The sequence below is a fragment of the Schistocerca piceifrons genome, chromosome X (genome assembly GCF_021461385.2).
Source record: "Schistocerca piceifrons isolate TAMUIC-IGC-003096 chromosome X, iqSchPice1.1, whole genome shotgun sequence".
NCBI lineage: Eukaryota > Metazoa > Arthropoda > Insecta > Orthoptera > Acrididae > Schistocerca > Schistocerca piceifrons.
In genome coordinates, this window is record NC_060149.1 from 166190067 (window position 1) to 166209133 (window position 19067).

The following is a 19067-nucleotide window of genomic DNA, read 5'->3' on the forward strand; positions in this document are numbered from 1 at the left end:
TTTTACACTAGCCCAGTGCAGAAGCTGTTGAACTACCACTGTCATACTGGCATGATGTCCTCTGTGGATACACATGCCATTTGTCTTCCATGCCTGGCCACACAGCCTATGCCCTCTTTTTCAATGACTCCCTTGATTGCCAGTTTGGGGTGCACCTTCTTATCTGTAACCTCCAAGTGTTCACTTTTGACTATTGCTGCTGCAGCTTAACTTCATGCTGCCTGTGATGTTCGCAATGGGTGTGAACCCTTCATTGCCTTGGCTTCATGTGGTGGCCTGTGTTTGTATTAGACTTCATTCCCTTGCTAAGGAAACTGCTCTGGGTTTGATCTATCACAGTAAGTTTCTTGACTTTTGCACGCAACTTAGTGACAGCATCTTCATGTACGCTGATGGCTCTAAGACCTACCATGGTGTCGGGTGTGCCTTCATCATTTTCACTGACCATTTTTGGTATCTGCTTCTGGAACATTGCTCAGTATTTACACCAGACCTCTTCATCCTGTATCAGGCCATCCAATACATCCAGCAACACAGGCTTTTTAATTGTGTCATATGCTCAGATTCTCTCTGTGCCCTTCAGAGCCTCAGTGTGCTGTACGCAGTCCATCCCTTACTGCAATGTGTCAAAGTAAGCTTTCATTTGCTTGCTGTTGAGGGATCCACTGTGATGTTCATGGGGATTCCTGTTCACATCAGTCTGATGGGAAATGAGGCTGCAATGCTGCTTCCAAGGCTGCATTCTTTCTACCTCGGCGTGCTAGCTCTTCCATTCCTTCAGATGATATCTGTGTTGCCGCGTGTCGGTAGGTGGTGTCACTTTGGCATCACCACTGGTCTTCTCTTCACAAGTACAAGCTCCGGGGAGGTAAACCTCTCCCAGTGGCTTGGCTGACCTTCTCTTGGCCCTCTCATTCTGATCATTTTAGCTAGGTTGCGTATTGGGCACTGACATTTTAACCATCACCATTTGCTATGTGGGGAATCCCCACCACTTTGTGCTCATTGTCATCAACCTTTGTCAGTTTGCCATTTCCTGACTTACGTTCTCATTTATATTTGCCATCTGAGTTATCAGCCGTTCTAGCAAATGATGTGTGGGCTGTCGACAGTGTTGTTTTACATTTTATCTGTTGTAGCAGTATGGTGAAGGACATTAAATCTTCGGTTAGGGACCTCCACTGTCTCTGTGGCATATTTTGTGGACCTTTCTCCAAGGTTGTTTTTTAGCTCTCTTTCTTCCCATCAATCAGTCTTCTGTGTTTCTTGATACAGAAGTAAGACTTCCAGAAAAGAGCCTCTGTCAGGAATTCTAGTATTGCGCCAGTTACCATCAGTCTGTCTGTTCTGACCCCCTCTCTATCCTCTCACTACACCACATTCATGAATAGTCCCTTGGGCATGCCTTACCCAAAAATTCACTTCTATTTTTCTCTTGACCAAGTTTTTTCGTCAAGTGTTCCTCTCTGTAATCAGTGAGTGCCCTAAGGAAGATATCAATTATAAGGGTGGCTCATGAACTAGAGACAAGACAGACCTATGTCTTTACATGCACAAAGAGTAGCAATCAGCACTCCTTGGGTAATGGGTGCAGTGTCTTTACAGTGAAATTCGTGGCAGTCATGTGTGCCCTTCACTAGATATGCACCAACACACAAGTTAATTCTGTAGTAATTCCATGAGCCATCTACAGGCTATAATTCATTGTAATTCCCAGCACCCATTGGTAACTCATGCAAAATTCCTATTAGACTTCTATAACAATGGCAAGACATTAGTATTCCACTGATCCTCCAGTCATCTTGCGATTCTGGTGAATGAACTTGTGGATCGCCTTGCCAAAGAGGCTACCATGAAGGACACTCTGGAAATAAAGATATCAAGATACAACTTCTGAATGACAGTGTATCACTGTCTCTTAGTGGCGAGGAACAGACAATGGATTATAGACTATAAAAAATTCTGTGACTGTCTGTTGGTCTTCCATTGGACTGTCGTGCCGTAAATCTCCAGGCCTCTGCCTTTGCTGACTCGTGGACACATCCTACGACAAGCTGCCCCACTCTGCTGTAGTTGTGGCACTCACCTGGCAGTCATCCACATTCTATTGGAGTGCCCCACTTCTGGAGGGCATGGTCACTCCCTGAAATCCTAGGTGGTGAATCAGGTTTTAAATTTTAGCAATCAGAGTGTACTGTATACATTTATAGGAATCTTTCATTGTTTTGGTCCTGCTGGGGCTGCTTTGCAGGCATGGGAGGTTACCTCCGCTTTTATTTATTTATTTTTTTTATCCACTATGTTTACTGCCAAGTATTATCGGACAGCCTGCTGAAACCCGTCAGTCTGATACTGCTGATAACCAAGATGGGAAGCCTGTATTTGTGACAGTGTTGGCAAGTTGCTTTACAACTTCAGTCATATCACATATCTTTCTCTGAAAGGCAAGTGGTCGTCTAAGTAGTATGTGAGCTTCCTCAATTTGTTTAGTTTTGCCACACTCATTGTGATGTTGAATGCAACTATACAGTTTTGGGGAACCTCTTGTACAAGCTAGACCACAAGTTACCTCCTAGAGAAAAATATGAGAGTGATTGAAATTTTGGAGCAGTGTCCCGATATGAATTGGAACAATGGATTCAGGCTTCCATCATGTTGGCTGTGAGCATTATCCAGCCTCTTGGCTGACATCATTTGGTAGGCTGCCCCATAAACTGTAGCAATAAACAAAGTGCTGAAGTCAGGCAACACAGTGTTGTTATGGCTACCATTGAGCACTGGAGAACAAAATACTGTATTACTATACTGGCTTGCTCTCATTTGCTGATACCAGCCAATAGAAATTAAAATACAAACTATCATAGTTCTTACCTCTCCACTTCAGCAGCCATATCAGAAATGGAGTTCAATGACGTTCTTGATAAACTGAATCTGTGATCAGGATGAAATTAAGCAATAAGACTTGACTGAGAGCTGTATCAAACCAGTCTTTGGACTGAAGAAGAAGGTAACAATAGCAGCAGCAACAGAAACAACAACAAGAAGATGACTTGAACACAGCATGGGTTTGTAGTGAATACCCACGTGGGCAAAAAATTGAACTGTAGAATATAACAACAAGGTCACGTAACTGAAAAAGTTTCATTGGAGATTTAAACACAGTTCCTGATAAATCCCATGATACTAAGCCCTTGTGGATTTATTTATTTTTGGCATTCTGTGTCCTCCTCTCATTGCCGGTGTGTTCTCCTATTGCAATATGTTCCCCATCCCCCTCTCCTTCCTCGCTCCTGCCTAAATCTTTCTTATTTTTCTCTGTTGGTACTGCGGCAACTGTTGTCCCTAGCGTGTGCTAATTCCCTAACACAAGGTAATTTGTAATTTATCTTTTACCACTCGTCTTTTTACTTTCTTTTTATTAACTGTTGAAGGAAAGCTAGTTTGGTGTGTATTTATTGATTGTTCACATTTTAATTCCATTCCATTGCATTTAGGCAATCATCTTGTGGCTGGAGCTCACTTTTTTGTTTGCTTTCAAACATATAATTATGGAAATATGATACTGTCTTGAGCAAAAATTGATGTCTTAACTAAACTTCATAAAAAGTTTTAAAACATTCAGTTTTTAGAACAATAGTGTGTGAAATACCTGTTAGAAATGTGAGATTGTAGGAAATTCACTTTTCAGTTGTCCTAATATCAATATGTTTCACACCATTTTCTTGTTGTTTTGCCTGCAGGTGAGAGTAAATTGTCTGATATGTATAGGGAAATTGTTGGAGCATTTAGATAAATGGCTTGTTCTGGATGAAGTTCTGCCATTCTTGCCGACTATCCCCTCACGTGATCCAGCAGTATTAATGGGAATATTGGGTAAGTTACCTAAGTTACATTATCTGTCTTTTCTTTATCCATAAATGTATTTATTTTATTGATCATATAATTACGTACTTGTAATGGGATTAATCAGTCCATAGCTTCAAAGATAAACTGAAAATAAAAATGTGCACTATTCTGTCTGGACATTACAATGATTGTTGATCAGAAACACAAATTAAGGTATGTATAAAACCATGAACAACATACACCTGGTTTTCAGGCACATGTAGATGTTGTTGCATTACTGGATGTCTTTTTTCCCCACAGGGTTCACTGCATTTACTTATCTATCATTTATCAGTCATGGTGCAGTAGATAAGTGTAGACATATATGCTAGATATGTCTGCCTGGATGCAGAAAGACAATCAGCAGTCACTTAGCACAGCTTGGAGAAAAGAAATATGTTTGCTTTGAATTGATGTTGTTGGATTACTGGTCACAATGCACTGTGAGCAATACTAGCGAAACATATCCGTACAGCATGCGTGATGAAGTCTGTGTGGCTACTCTGTGACTCAAGTGTGGCACCTCTCCCCATTCCCACCCATCCTGAGTCAAGGGGAGACGGAGGCCTGCCATGTTGCTGATGTAAGGATAACCACGATGTTACCTTGATACTTTGCCAGAAGATGGTGGCAGTGACACTCATCACAACTTCAAACCATTTTAACATGCTCACTCAGCTGGAAACCCAGGAGCTTTATGTAGGGTAGTTAAGGCTGAACAGTAACAGCATCTCGTAGAGGGAGCAGAGGTATTCCTGGGATACCTTTCCCATGGAGATTTGTTTTTCTACTTTTAAATTAGTGAGGGATAGGAATTAGCAGAATCTGAAGATATGAAGGTCTTGTGAAAGGAAAGAGGGGAATTTTTGTGGTTAAGCAGTCAGGGTGGTGACAGATCTCATGGGCTGGTCAGCATTTAAGAAAAACAACGCATAACTGGGTTTTAGCTAGGGACAGGGATACTTTTCTGAATTGATGAAACCCAGTGTTAAACTCGACATGCTAAACTTAAGTACCTCATTTACAACCTGTGCCATCTGCATCTTCCCCCCCCCCCCCCCCTGGGGATGCCGATGGTAAAGGACCAGACAGCTACGGCCCAGGTAGCGATGGAAGTGCAGGTGGCAGAAAAGCGAAGACCAGCAACAAGTGTTTGGGTGCTGGACCGTGGATCTAATTAGCAGGGCACTACATCAGTAGTGTGTGGTGTAAGTTGAGAATTTGGGTCTGACAGGAGACATGCCACGGCAGTCCGTGCGGTTGTGGTCACCACTGTGTTTGGGTGGCATAGTGGTCAGCACATCTGCCTAGTAAGCAGGAGACCTGAGTTTGAATCCCAGTCTGGCACAAAGTTTCAAGTTACTCCATTGATATAAATCAGTGCCCATAGGCAGCTAATGTCATTAATTCCTTTGTATCTTGGATCACAGTAGCTGCAGTATCAAAATGGTGTCTTATTCTGTCCGACATCTCAGAAAGAAGAGACACCACATATAAAATTGATTCTGCCACAGTCTCATTGCAGTGCTCAATAATTACTGTTCTACTAACTTCCAGATAATTGACATTTGTGGATACCTTTTAGTAAATAGAAATGTTGTTTTCATGCTTGCTTAAATGCTGTGAATGCAGTGACAGATTGTTTTTTCAACTGTACAAGAATTTACTAAGTGGTAAACACTACAGTGATGTTCAGAGTTAAAACCCACATCATTTACTGCTGATAACTTTTGTAAGTCTTTAAACTCTTTCAGAAATTTTACAAGCCCCTAGACCAACCTCATCAAAAATTTTACACACTAGTAGTATCAAAAAACATGCTGCACATCTGCACAGGTCTTGCATGTATGAAGTTGTGCAAGCAGCTGTCCCTGGCCAATATTAATGCTGCCCTTGGACATTCATCTGTTGTTTCAAAACACTGTGAAAGTGTTGCCACCGTAGGATTTTGTGCATGAACTGACCTCTCAGTTGTGTCCCATAAATGTTCTATGGGATTCAAGCGGGTGATCTGGGTGGGCACATCATTTGCTAGAGTTATCCAGAATGTTCTTCAAACTAATCATTAACAATTGTGGCCCTGTGACATGGTGCATTGTCATCCATAAAAATTCCATCATTGGTTGGGAAAATGAATTCCATGAATGGCTGCAAGCAGTCTCCAAGTAGCTGAACATAACTATTTCCAGTCAATGATTGGTTCAGTTGGACTGGAGGACCCAGTCCATTCCATGTAAACACAGCCCACACCATTATGGAGCCACCACTGACCTGCACAGTATCTTGTTGACAACTTGGGTCCTTGGCTTCATGGGGTCTGCACCACACTCGAACCCTACCATCAGCTCTTACCAACTGAAATTGAGACTCATTCGACTGAGCCACTGTTTTTCAGTCACCTAGGGTCCAACCAATATGATTATGAGCTGAGGAGAGGCACTGCAAGTGATGCTTGCTCTTAGCAACGGTACCAAAATTGATCGTCTGCTGCCATAGCCCATTAATGTCAGATTTCGCTGCACTGTCCTAATGTATATGTTCGTTGTACATCCCACATTGATTTCTGTTGTTATTTCACACACTGTTGTGTGTCTGTTAACACTGACAACTCGATGCAGATGCCGCTGCTCTTGGTTGTCAAGTGAATGTCGTTGACCACAGCATTGTCAATGGTGAGAGGTATGCCTGAAATGTGGTATTCTCAGCACACTCTTGACACTATGGATATCAGAATATCGAATTCTCCAACGATTTCTGAAATGAAATGTCCGATGTGTCTACTGCCAACTACCTTTCCTTGTTCAAAGTTTGTTAAATCCTGTCGTGTGGCCATAATCATGTCAGGAAGTTTTTCACGTGAATCACCTAAGTACAAATGACAGCTCCTCCAATGCAGTTCCCTTTTATACCTTGTGTACGGGATACTACAGCCATCTGTATATGCGCATATTTCTGTCCCATGACTTTTGTCACCTCAGTGTATATGCATATCATTATGATGAACATATCAAAATTAGCATTATTCGCCATTAACTACCTAAACCCAAGGAGGACTACATGCTTACAGATAGCTATTCTGTTTTCTTTTCCCATACTGACACAATACCTATTGCTGTTTCAGATTGTTTTATATTTAAATGAGTTTGTTAATAATCAGAATCAGCACTCCAGATTGTTATTCGAATAGTGCTGACTTAATAAAAATCTTTTGATAGTGCTGTTCAGACTCTGTCAGAAGACATTTTGTTATGATTGCTTAATGCCATTTTTGAAATTATTCATTTTGTGAGAGAAAATGTACATCCGCATCTTCCAGCATCTCATGCTACTTTATTACTCCATCTATAGAGTGGATCTTATAAAATATTTCCCTTTTACCTCTTTCATGTGGGCCATTGCATATATTCTGTAATTCTTTTAGTCCTGGGTTTTGCTCATGTGATGGCTGTGAAATAATTTGCAGCATTTGAGTTTCCCCATCTCGGCTATGTCCCTCCAAGCTCCACCTCACAATGGCCTCTTACCCAGGCCAAACCTCATGCAGTAATCTTTCAGTTTACCTACTGCCTTCCTTACAGCCATGGTTTACTTCATATTTGGTACATCCCTCTAATCGCAAGGGCTCAGGCGTCATCTATTCCAGATCTGACAGCTGCTACACACTATTTCCTTGCAAACTATACCCACATATGTATGGACTCGTTCCCACCCCCTGCACTCTGTCAAATTAGCAGGCATGATGGCGGCTTGGAAAACCTGTTAATTAACCCTGCCTGACTGTCACTGTAACTGTAAGAATTCTATTACGTAAACAAAACCTAAACATAAAGTTGTCCGAATTGTTTGGATTGGATGTCGGTGGCCAGTTCCTCAAGTGCATTGGTGCCATTCTCTTTGTTAACCTGGGCAAGCTGCATGCCAAGAGCCATCTCATGTTTGCAGTATGTTGCGAGTGTCATAAGCCCCAATATTTTACCGTCATCAAGACTGGCACTCAAGGGTAGTCCTGTTTCTCCATTCTAATAGGTACATACTGCAAGTATTTAAAGGTTATGATAACAACTTGAGGTGGTCTAGGAAGTATTAAACTGTCAATAATCTCTTAATATCCACAGTTTAACACTAGGAAAGGATTGAGTGTTACAGTTATGTATGGCACCTATTGTATAAGATGAGAGCATATGAAAGACAGCAGTGTCAGGCGAACTCCGTCCCTGATGGACCTTTTATAATACTTCAGTTAATCATATTAAATGTAATCCTTTTCACGAGTCACGTACTCACTACAGAGAGAAATATTTCACATGTTAGCCATTTCTACAGCAGCACACATCAACATGATGCACTTTGGAATTTAAAATAGGTATAGCACTGAAAAACATTTGCAGTTTATCATGTACTGAATGAAAACTGCACTGTCTCACGGGTCTTACAACAATGATTCTAAAATACAATGTAGTGTGTCTGCTCATTAACACTGAATCAATGGTCAGGATTCAACACTTCGAACACGTGATCAGTTGGCCATCTGCATGATCAAACCTTGGTGACACAACATGAAAAATTCTTGCAATTGCAGAGCCATGTGCCGAAATCACTTACCCATCATGTTGAGACAGCATAATGACTCGAGAACATGATCCTACTGCTGTTCTAAAGAGGGTCACAGTTGAAAATGATGTTTGGACACACATTCAAAGTCACTACCTACTCATACACGATACTTAGGTGTAATAAATGCAGAATAAACGATCGCTACTCGGATGCTGTTTCAAGTACTCGGGGCAGTGTCTGAAGAAAGCTACTACTTCGTAAGTTCTAAATTAAATCAGAAATGAACATTTTTATGGTTTGTTAATTTACGTGTTCACCTCTCTGGCAGCCTGTGAGTGGTTCATTGTTTCAGGTCTGGCAACATGTTAGCTGACACCCATTCCACTGAACATATGCATCTGCACTTGTGAGTCACATTATATGTACATGATTTAGAAAATTAACGAAAGCCTACGAACTGCACCAGAGGAATCTAACTCATTATGTACTATCTTCTTACCTTAACCTGTAGTCTTAAACATTCCTGTAACTAATTTATGTATTTTGTGATATTTCAATTTATTGCGTAGCAGACCAGTACAGGGAGTCCCCTTTGACATAGCCATTCTGTGCACTCTTTAGCTGACAGAAAGGTCTGCCTACAGAGAGATTGCTCTAGAAACCAAGAAGTTCTCCAATTTTCCACGCAAATCACCCCCCGCCCCCGCCCTCCTCCTACCGCTCCCCATCCCTCTTTACCAGAGGCTAACACGTCTTTGTGAATACATTCTTCGCCACAAAGAACCTCCAACTCTTGCACTACCTCCCTTTCCATGCTGCAAGCCTATCCTGTTATTATCCTTCTTTCCTCTAGACCTTTCCATTGGATGGTATTCTTGGTGTTGACTGTGCTTGGGTCTGGCCTGTGATGGTGGAAACTTGTTTTAGTCCCTTCTGGCCTTACACAACTTGTCATTCCTAACTATATGGTCCTGTTGTTGGGATTGACTTGCTACTCCTTTTCCAAATTTTACAGAAATGCTGATTGTGCAGGGAAGGTTACCCAGGGCAGCGAGTATTCCACCTTATGTGCTTTTCTCTCTTTGCACCCCTCCTTTTTTTGTAAAGGTACTATGCTCAAAACATGCTGCACGGAAGACCCAAAATGAGAAAAATGTGGACAATCACTCCGTAAAGGTAGTCCTTGTGAACATCCACCTTTGTGTGTCAACGGTGTGGAATATCACCCTCCATGTCTGCCAGTTTACCCAGTTTCCAAGAAATAACAGAAGATCCAGGAACACAAACCTATTGATGATCTGTCATATGCTGAGGCACCGAAGAAATATGAATGCCTAAATCCTATGGATATGCTGATCGGTTATGCTAACATCATGCATCATGACCACCAACCCCCCCCCCCCCCTTCCGTCCCCCACCTATACCTTCCCCAAGCCAGATCCCCCACCACACTCCTCTCCTGTGGTACCTTCTTTGGGAGCCACTTTCACCACCCGGTCTCTGCCAGAGACAGGGCTTCCTCTTGGGATCTCTCTCCCTAGAAACATAGCTCCCTCTCAGGATCTCTCTCCCTAGAAACACCCGGACAGTAGGCCTGACTCCAAACAGTGACTGAAGGAGACACAGCCTGCAGGTCCCAGGGTTGTCTGCTCATCATTTGTCCCCACGCTCATGGTGGATAGCCTCATGAACGAACCTTGCTTAGCAAAGGTTACCAGTGGCAGAAAGATCTGTCCACACATTTGGATTTTGAGCCGATGTAGGTGCATGTGGTTCCATCTCAACTGGTGACAGCTGGTGACTGGTCCCTTCACACCTAACTGGGCCACCAGTCGTGATTATTCAATAGAATTTTAATGGATACTACTGTCACATGCCAGTACTACAGCACCATATTTCCTCTTCTACTGCTGTTCGCATTACTCTCAAAGAAATGCACTTAACTGATGACCATTCTCCAATGCTCTGTGGTTATCATGCATTTTGTCGGAACCTGCTGGTCCCGAAAGGGTATCTGGAGGAATCTGTACTATAGTTTATACAGATGACATCAGTGAAGGGATTCCCATTCTTCATTGGAGACAGTAGCGGTGCAGATGCAGACAACCTCAGCAATTACTATTTGCAAGATTTACCTGCGTCCAGGCAGGCCAGTTACTTATGTTTAAATGATCACACTATCCAACAACTTTCCACCTCATTTCTCCTGCTTGGGTACTTTGGCATGAACTCCACCACCACCGCTGTCGCCGCCGCTGCCGCCTGATGGACAGACTTGGGGACTACCACGCTGGGCACTTAACAGAGCCTTGTCTGTTACATTTGCCATGTCTCTGTGGGTTGGCGTTGATGAGGCTGTGTAAGACATCTCAGTTGTAATCATCCATGTTACTGGAAGTGCTATTTCCCTTTCTGCAGAGACTGCCGAGGGAAAACTGTCATATATGTCTATAGAAGAAAGTATAGTATAAATTTCATCAGTAGCTATTGAGTAGCATTCTCTTTAATGTAGCAAAGTGACAAAATTGGATTTTCGCTTGCAGGAATTAGACAATTTGAAACTAAACTTGGTAGTCATTAGCAACAGCCTATTCAGAATATAATTGTTTTATGTGTAAACTGACTGACAAATTTTAGGCAGTTCTCTGGTACTGTTAAATTTCTCTGTAACATTATTTACTATGTAAGCTTCCATATGTGTTGTCCTAATGTTCTGTTAGATGTATTGTTGGACAAATAAATTGACTTTAGTAATTTTTTTTTTATTGAAATCTCATATCTGTGCATCTTTCACAGGAATTTACAAGCTGGCACTGACTCATAAGAAACTTGGAATAACGAAAGAATTTATGGCAAACAAAATTTTGCCATTTTTGATGCCACTGTGTATTGAGAGTGATCTCACACTTAATCAGTTCAATGCATTTATGTCAGTAATTAAAGAAATGGTGAACCGTGTTGACACTGAACATCGAGCAAAATTGGAGCAGTTACACAAGCTTCAAGAATCTCAGAGGTAGGTTTCCATCTGTTTCTGTACTCAGGGTATGTGGGAGATGGGGCTTTAGGTCTGTGGTGAGTGAATGAACATAGAATTGATGCCAGTTCTTATTCAGGATATAAACAATAACTGTTTACAGATTACTGCACTGGTGTAAGTGAAATCAAAACGAACAAATTGATACACGATACTTGTGGTGTATCAGGCAGGAAAATGGCCTTAAATTTGTCTACAAAATCCACCTAAGCTACAGTGCATGCTCCACAAGTTCATTTCTTGTTCCTGGTAAAATCATCCTTGAATTTTAAAAGCCTCATTTTCTTACATTTATAAAATTTAAGCTATATGTCTGTGTAAATTTTACCTCAAACTGTTAAGAAGTTTCACAGCATAAAATTATTGATTAAATCATTTTGTTTGTGTAGCCTTCTTGCTATGAAATTACTGTGCTGCTAAGAGTTAAGTTAAAACTAAATTGTAAACTCAATTCATTTCTGCATATCATTTACAAAAGTCATTTTTCTTGCTTTACCCCTACAGGAAATTTTAAATTAATAATGTTAACAGAATGGTTGACAGAGTGGTTTAAGAGAGTGAGAGGATAAAAATCTTATTTGGCTTGCATGCACTGAAGTTTAGGTGGCCTTTGTAGACCAATTTGTGATAAAATAAATGTAAATGTCATGTGACTAGGGCCTCCCATTGGGTAGACCGTTCACCGGGTGCAAGTCTTTCAATTTGACGACACTTCGGTGACTTGCACGTTGATGGGGATGAAATGATGATGATTAGGACAACACAACACCCAGTCCCTGAGCGGAGAAAATCTCCAACCCAGCCGGGAATCGAACCCGGGCCCTTAGGATTGACATACTGTCACACTGACCACTCAGCTACTGGGGGTGGACAATTTGAGGTTGTTCCTTGGCTTGATAGACTACAAGAGCAAGTGTCTTACATCAAACTGTTGGTCTCAACTCCCCCTACATCACTGTGGTCTGTTGTAAACAGTTATTGTTCACCCTTTGTATGTATTTATATAAATTACTTTAGTGACTTTCTAGATCATTGCTTTTACGGTAAACAAACGTATGTTTCATCATCTTTAAAGGCAGTGTAAATGTAGCATGGAAAGGTCTGGATAGAACGTACATAATTTAAGAGTGAAGGTAACAACTCGCCCAGTAATAGAGGTGTTGAGTTGTTGATAGTCACACAAATGTGACTGAAAATATTGCTAGCTTTCAGATGAATCCTATTTTGAGCTAATGCATGGCACATTCTTTCTCTTGCCGCCCCCTCCCTCTCCCCCCTCCACGCCCTCTCCCCCCTCCCCCCACAGCCAGCACAATTGAAAGAGAGGGATGGAGGAGAGGGGGGGAGGAGGAGGAGGAGGAGGAGGAGGAGGAGGAGGAGGAAAGAGAGTGCATTCGTCTGAAAACTAGCAAAGGTAGTTTTCAGTTTTTTTTGTGTGTCTGTCGATGGCTCAATGTGAATGAAGTAATAAAAGTTGAGAGGTGGTGAAGCTGAGCCCTTGGTAATGGCTTAAGGGTGAAACCAGTCTTGCTACTGGAGCTGTGTTTTTCTTCTTTCATACATCTGCAGTTGTGGTTTGCTCACATGTTTGTTGAACACAGATATTTCTGAAAATGTTTGCATTTAACAGAGATTTTAATCCAGTAAAGAAAATGAACTTATGATATGGTTTCTGTGAGTGTTATATAGCGTTAACATATTTATGTGACATCATTCCATGTACATTGACTGCTTAAAGTGAGAAATATCCATGTAAATTAGGTTATCAGCACAATATTCTCATGTTTTGATTCATCACACAGATACACAGGAATAAAAATGCCCTTTTCCCCATGTATGACTCTAGATATAACTGGCACAAAATGTAATTCTTGCCAATAACAAACATCCACAAACCACAAGCTACATAAATGAAAATGTTCTGTCCATAGACGGTGACTGTAAATTACTGAAGCAGGTCATACTGTAATACTATTACAAAAAGGAGAAAGAAAAATAAATTATTCATGGCAAAAGTCATGGGATAGCAATAGCCACATATACAAATAGCAGTAATGTCAAGTACACAAAGTATAAAAGGGCAGTGCATTGGCTGAGCTGACTCATGTGAAAATGTTTCTGACATGATTGTGGCCACACATTGGGAATTAAGACTTTGAATGCAGAATGGTAGTTGGAGCTAGATGAATGTGTCATTCAGTTTTGGAAATTGTTAGGAAATCCAGTATTCACAAATTCACAGTGTTGAGAGTGTGCAGAGAATACCAAATTTCAATCATTAACTCTCACCATGGACAACATTGTGGCCGACAGGCAACACTGTGTGAAACAACTGCAGAAATCAGTGTGGGATGTGTGACAACCATATCCATTAGGACAGTGCAGCGAAATTTGGCGTAAATGGACTGTGGCAGCAGACGAGCAACTCTAATGTGTTTGCTAACAGCCAGACATTTTCTGCAGTGTGTAACCTCATGGCCATATTTGTTGGACCCTAGATGACTGGAAAACAGTGGCTTAGTTAGATGAGTCTCAATTTCAGTTGGTAAGAGCTGGTAGTAGGGTTTGAGTGTGGCACAGATGCCATGAAGCCATGAACTCAGGTAGTCAGTAAGGCTCTGCATGCTGGTGGTGGGTCCATCATGGTGCCGGCTGTGTTTACATGGAATGGAGTGTGCCCTGTGGTCCAGCTGGTCCAATCATTGACTGGAAATGGCTGTGTTCAGCTAATTAGAGATCATTTGCAGCCTTTCATCAACTTCATGTTCCCAAACAACAATAGAATTTTTATGGATGACAATGCGCCATTCCTCAGGCTATAATTGTTCGTGGTTGGTTTGAAGAATATTTTGGACAATTTCAGCAAATGATTTGGCTGCCCAGGTCACCGACTTGAATCCTATTGAACATTTATGGGACATAATCGGGAGAGGTCATTTTGTGTCCAAAATCCTGCACTGGCAATACTTTTGCAATTGTGGATGGTTATAGAGGCAGCATGGCTCAGTATTTCTGTAGGGTACTTCAAATGGCTTTTTGAGTTGATGCCACATCGAGTTGCTGTACTATGCTGGAAAAAAGGATGTCTGACACAATATTAGGTGGTGTCCCATGACTTTTGTCACTTCAGTGTATATTACTTATCAAATTCACTATGCAGAAATTGGTGCAACATGATTACAGGATATAAAAGAAAATTACCACTTTTTTGCTATTTATTTTTGCAACCTAGATTTGGAATTATGTGCCCATTGTGTAGTATTACTGGCAAAGATTTTATTGTGCATACTGGTGTAAATTTAAGTAAAGAGTTTAGAACCACTAGTACTGAATATGCAAAATATTATGTTCACAATGAGAGAACATTAAAACAAATTACTGGTAAATTCGTTTATAATGGGGCAGAACTTAATGAACACTGATTTGGCTATCAATCAGATTTAACGGTTTGGAGCATTACAAAGTAAGAGATGTTTTGTCTATTCGTAAAGTAACTGGTCAGGGTGGTTCTTTTGATGTCTCTTTATTTTCAATATTTCAAGCAGAGACAGTTTCATTATTACTGTTGACAACAATACAGGAAGGCACTTATTTAAAATACTAGGAATGACATGTACCCAGACATCTACAAGTAGAATTCTTTTAATTTTTTTGTCCAAAGTTTGATGTCAGTTCCAATGTCCACCACTGATCTTAAACAAAAACTACACCCATTCAAAACAAAAGCTGTAAACCATGGTTACTAGCGCTCTCGTATGGAAAATATTCTTACGAAATTGCTAAAAATGCAAGCTAAAACATTACTGTATCCACTGACAGTGCCCCCCCACCCCACCCAAAAAAAAAAAAAAAAGTGTGTTACCATTTGTTGGTAGATTGTCTACCAAAATAGACAGTATTTTGAAGAACAATGAATCTTCATAGACAAATTATACCACAGGGGCAGTAGAAAAGAATGTGTTTTAACCAGTATGAGATACGGTACAAAAGTAGATAATATAAGAAGAGTTGCAAAGAGTGTGGCTCTTATTAAGTAGTAAAAGTAGGTAGATTAGTGTGCATACATAAAGAACATCACAGAAGCTAGAAACTGCAGAAAAAAGACTTCACTTGTCTTCAACACTGTCTGGAAGCAAGTAGTAGATGTAGAAATACTGAAGGGCCAGATGTATCGTAAATATTGTCCTGAATAGCTACTGACTGATCAGGCAGGCTTGAGTTATTCTCTGGTCCTTGATTCTGCCAAAATAACTAACAAAAAAACTTTGCTGATTGTGCAGTCCTTAACAATGTTGTGCCCCTCTATAAATGGGTTTGTCAGTAATTTCTTTTAGTGTCTTGATTGTGGATGTATTATTTTGTATATTTAATATTAGCTGTTAATTTCTTTGATGACTCTAAATTCTTTGTGGTATTTGTTTGTACCAGTGTGCACATTAACATCTTCACCAGTAATGCTATACAGCGAACTCATAACATGGAACCTATGCCACCAAAATACAGGGTGACAATTATTGAACTGTTTGAAATAAAATTGTCATAACTTTTGAATGGTTTGCGTTAGGACGCTCAAACTGCACGGTTGGCTATGGGGCATTATAGGAATTAGTATGCGCATGCATTAGTGAGTATGGTTTGGTTTAGCAACAAAACGCGCTTTCATTTGGATGGCTTCATCAATAAGCAAAATTGGCGCATTTGGGAGCCTGAGAAACTGCATTTCGTAATTGAGAAGGCTCATCACTCTCAATGGGTGACTGCGTGTTGTGCAATGTTCAGTCACGGAATAATCGGTGCAACATTCCTTAATGACATGGTGACTACCAAAGGGAATATGGTTTTGGAAGATGATTTCATCCCCAGTATCCAAAATGACCCTGATTTTGACAAGATGTGGTTCATGCAAGACAGAGCTCGACACCATTGAAGCAGGAATGTGTTTGATGTCCTGGAGGAGCACTTTGGGGTCCACATTCTGGGTCTGGGGTGCCCACAGGCCACTGGCATGGGCCTTGATTGGCCGCCATGTTCTCTGGATCTGTACACAGGACTCCTTTTTGAGAGGCCATATTAAAAACAAAGTGTACAGCAATAATACCAAACCCTTTGCTGAGCGGAAAACAGCCATTCAGGTGGTCGACACCATCAATGATCCGACACTTCAGCATGTCGTGCAGAATTTTGCTATTTGTCTGTGCCCCAGCATCACCTATGGTGGCAGGCATATTGAACATGTCATAACCTAAATCTGAATATCTGTAGTGACGTTTAAATGTTGAATGAAGCATGTGCACACCATAGTTTGTAACAAATTTACTTTTTTTGATATTTGTTCAGTAACTGTCACCCTGTAAAATAAATGGTGAAAAGTGCCAAAAAATAGTATATTCTATTGTCTTTGCTTTTCTTTTAAGTTTGAGATTGTGACTGAACCACAGATCATAATTTCTAATGTAATCTATTTCTTTATGATTAATATCTTTATTTTGTTGAGTAACTGGATTAGTAAGTAATGAAGTATTTTAAAATTAAAGCTCCAACATTAATTTAGTCAAGCACTGTTTGAATGTTGCCTCAAATTTACTGTTCAAAACTGAAAGACTGGCAGGTGCAGAAATAGTAATGGAGGAGGAGGAGGAGGAGGAGGAAGAAGAATCAAACCAACAGAATAACACCACACAAGTTTTTTTTCCCCTCAGGACTTCTCCTCTTAACCTCCAAGGCCTGCCTGCCAGAAGTCAACCAACTGATGTTGAAAAGCTGTTTAATAGAATGGGAATAGACAGCTCACTGAGTAGCAGTGTCCCTGGTACTTCCTCACCTGAGTCTAAAGCTGAGTCTTCAAATGGATCGTCAAAATCTCTTTCACTAGAAGAGAAACAGAGGTTAGTTGTCAATAGTGTTTTATATTAATGATTGGTCTATGCCAGTGTTCCACAAAATCCAAAAAGGCTTATATTATTTTCATTTTCATGTTTTGTATACACAGTGAAAGGAAACGATAGTGTAGTATGGTAGCTGAATGAAGATAGGTGATCAGATGTTTGCAAGAGTGTTACTCTGTTGTGTACACAATTACAGTGAAATCTAGATTAATCACGAAATAAGATGTTGGTAAACTAAAATAAGAAGGCCCTTCATTAAAACTGTTTCATGGAAATGACAGTTAATGATTCAGAGAAATGAATGGCAGGAATTTTCTATTGTTGACTCTAGTAATGTAGTAACCCTCCAGATAATACCGGGAAATTAGACAGATCATTTTGGAGAAAAGGGTTTTCTGTACAATATAACAGGTTGTAACTTAGAGACTGGTAAGATCTTAAGTAACATTTTGCAGGATTGTACTTTGGCTAGTTTTCAGTTGAGGCAAACTGTTGACATATGACACAGTGTAAAACTGTTTCTTAATGACATAAGTAATACATATTTCTTCAAAGTCACTTGTGCTGCAGTTAAATGCCTTACTGTATCAGCACAGTGTTGAATCTAAAAGAGGAATGTGAAGGCTCAAATCCTGTATCAAGCTGTTACTGTGTTATCCTCCCATGGGATACCAGCGTAGGAAGACAGGTGACCAGGAGTAGCAGAACAACGATTTTCATAAGGGCAAATGATTAATCTGTACCAGTAGTCTGTAAATCTATCTTTACTTTACTTGAGTCAGTCATGAAATGCAATAAAAAATCAGAGTCTAAGGTCCACAGCAAAATACATAAACACAATACAAACAGTCTGCATGGCAGGACACGGTGTAATCTCTTTCCCAGACCAAGACCAACTGAGCTGAACTTTAGCTTCATGGTCTTGCATGGCCATTTTTGGCGCTCAAAGAATTCTTGCGATGTGTTGCCAACTAACGTTGGACATGGCCTCGAGTTGTCTTGATTGCAACAGCACTATGGTTACTAGCCCAGTCTTTGTTGTATTTGCAATGGATTCTTCAACCTGCACTACAGGATGGAGGCATTGAATGGGTGACGTGGACATTATATACTGAAAATGGTCACTCATCCTCCTTCATAAATTTATGGAAGGCATTCTACAATGAACCACGTTGTTGACTGAAGAGCAATTCAAAGAAGACACCTCTTGAACAGTGTAGGCAGACATCTCTCCAGAAACACGCAAGATCAGTAATTCATCTTGTAGGAAATGAAAAGTAAAAAAAAAAAAAGGCTTGTCAGCAATGATTTTCCAGTGGCCATGAAGGACTATGTACATGAAGAAAACAAGGTTTTAATATATTCAGTGAACTAGAAAGATTAAATTATGTTAAGTCCTGAAAAGTGACACTGAATTGCTGAAACTGTGCTGTTTTTACTAAACAAGAAAGTAAACATCTGAAATGTCCCAAATAGTGTATAAGTGTTAGCTGAAGAAAGAAAAAAATGGGTTTTCACAAAATAAAAATTAAAAGTGTGGAGTGTTACAAACAAAGGTAGCCATAAACATCAGTGTAGTAATTCTATTACTCTTTCTTCAAACAGCGCTGTAGCAGTTACTAAAGTAGAATTGCATGTCGATACTGAATGAAAGAATAAATGTAAATGTAGGTGGAAGTGGGTAACATACAATGGAAGCAAAAATA

General features: G+C 40.4%; 1 protein-coding gene across 4 annotated transcripts in view; it reads left to right on the plus strand.

The window, feature by feature from the left end:
• Nucleotides 1-19067, plus strand: part of LOC124721254 (SCY1-like protein 2) — a 202726-nt gene that overhangs the window by 147553 nt on the left and 36106 nt on the right. For all 4 annotated transcript variants that reach the window (XM_047246124.1, XM_047246123.1, XM_047246126.1 and 1 more), the window contains 3 exons: nucleotides 3741-3873; nucleotides 11236-11455; nucleotides 17176-17361. In XM_047246124.1, the coding sequence (XP_047102080.1) occupies nucleotides 3741-3873; nucleotides 11236-11455; nucleotides 17176-17361 (539 nt within the window). The remainder of the gene's footprint in view (nucleotides 1-3740; nucleotides 3874-11235; nucleotides 11456-17175; nucleotides 17362-19067) is intronic.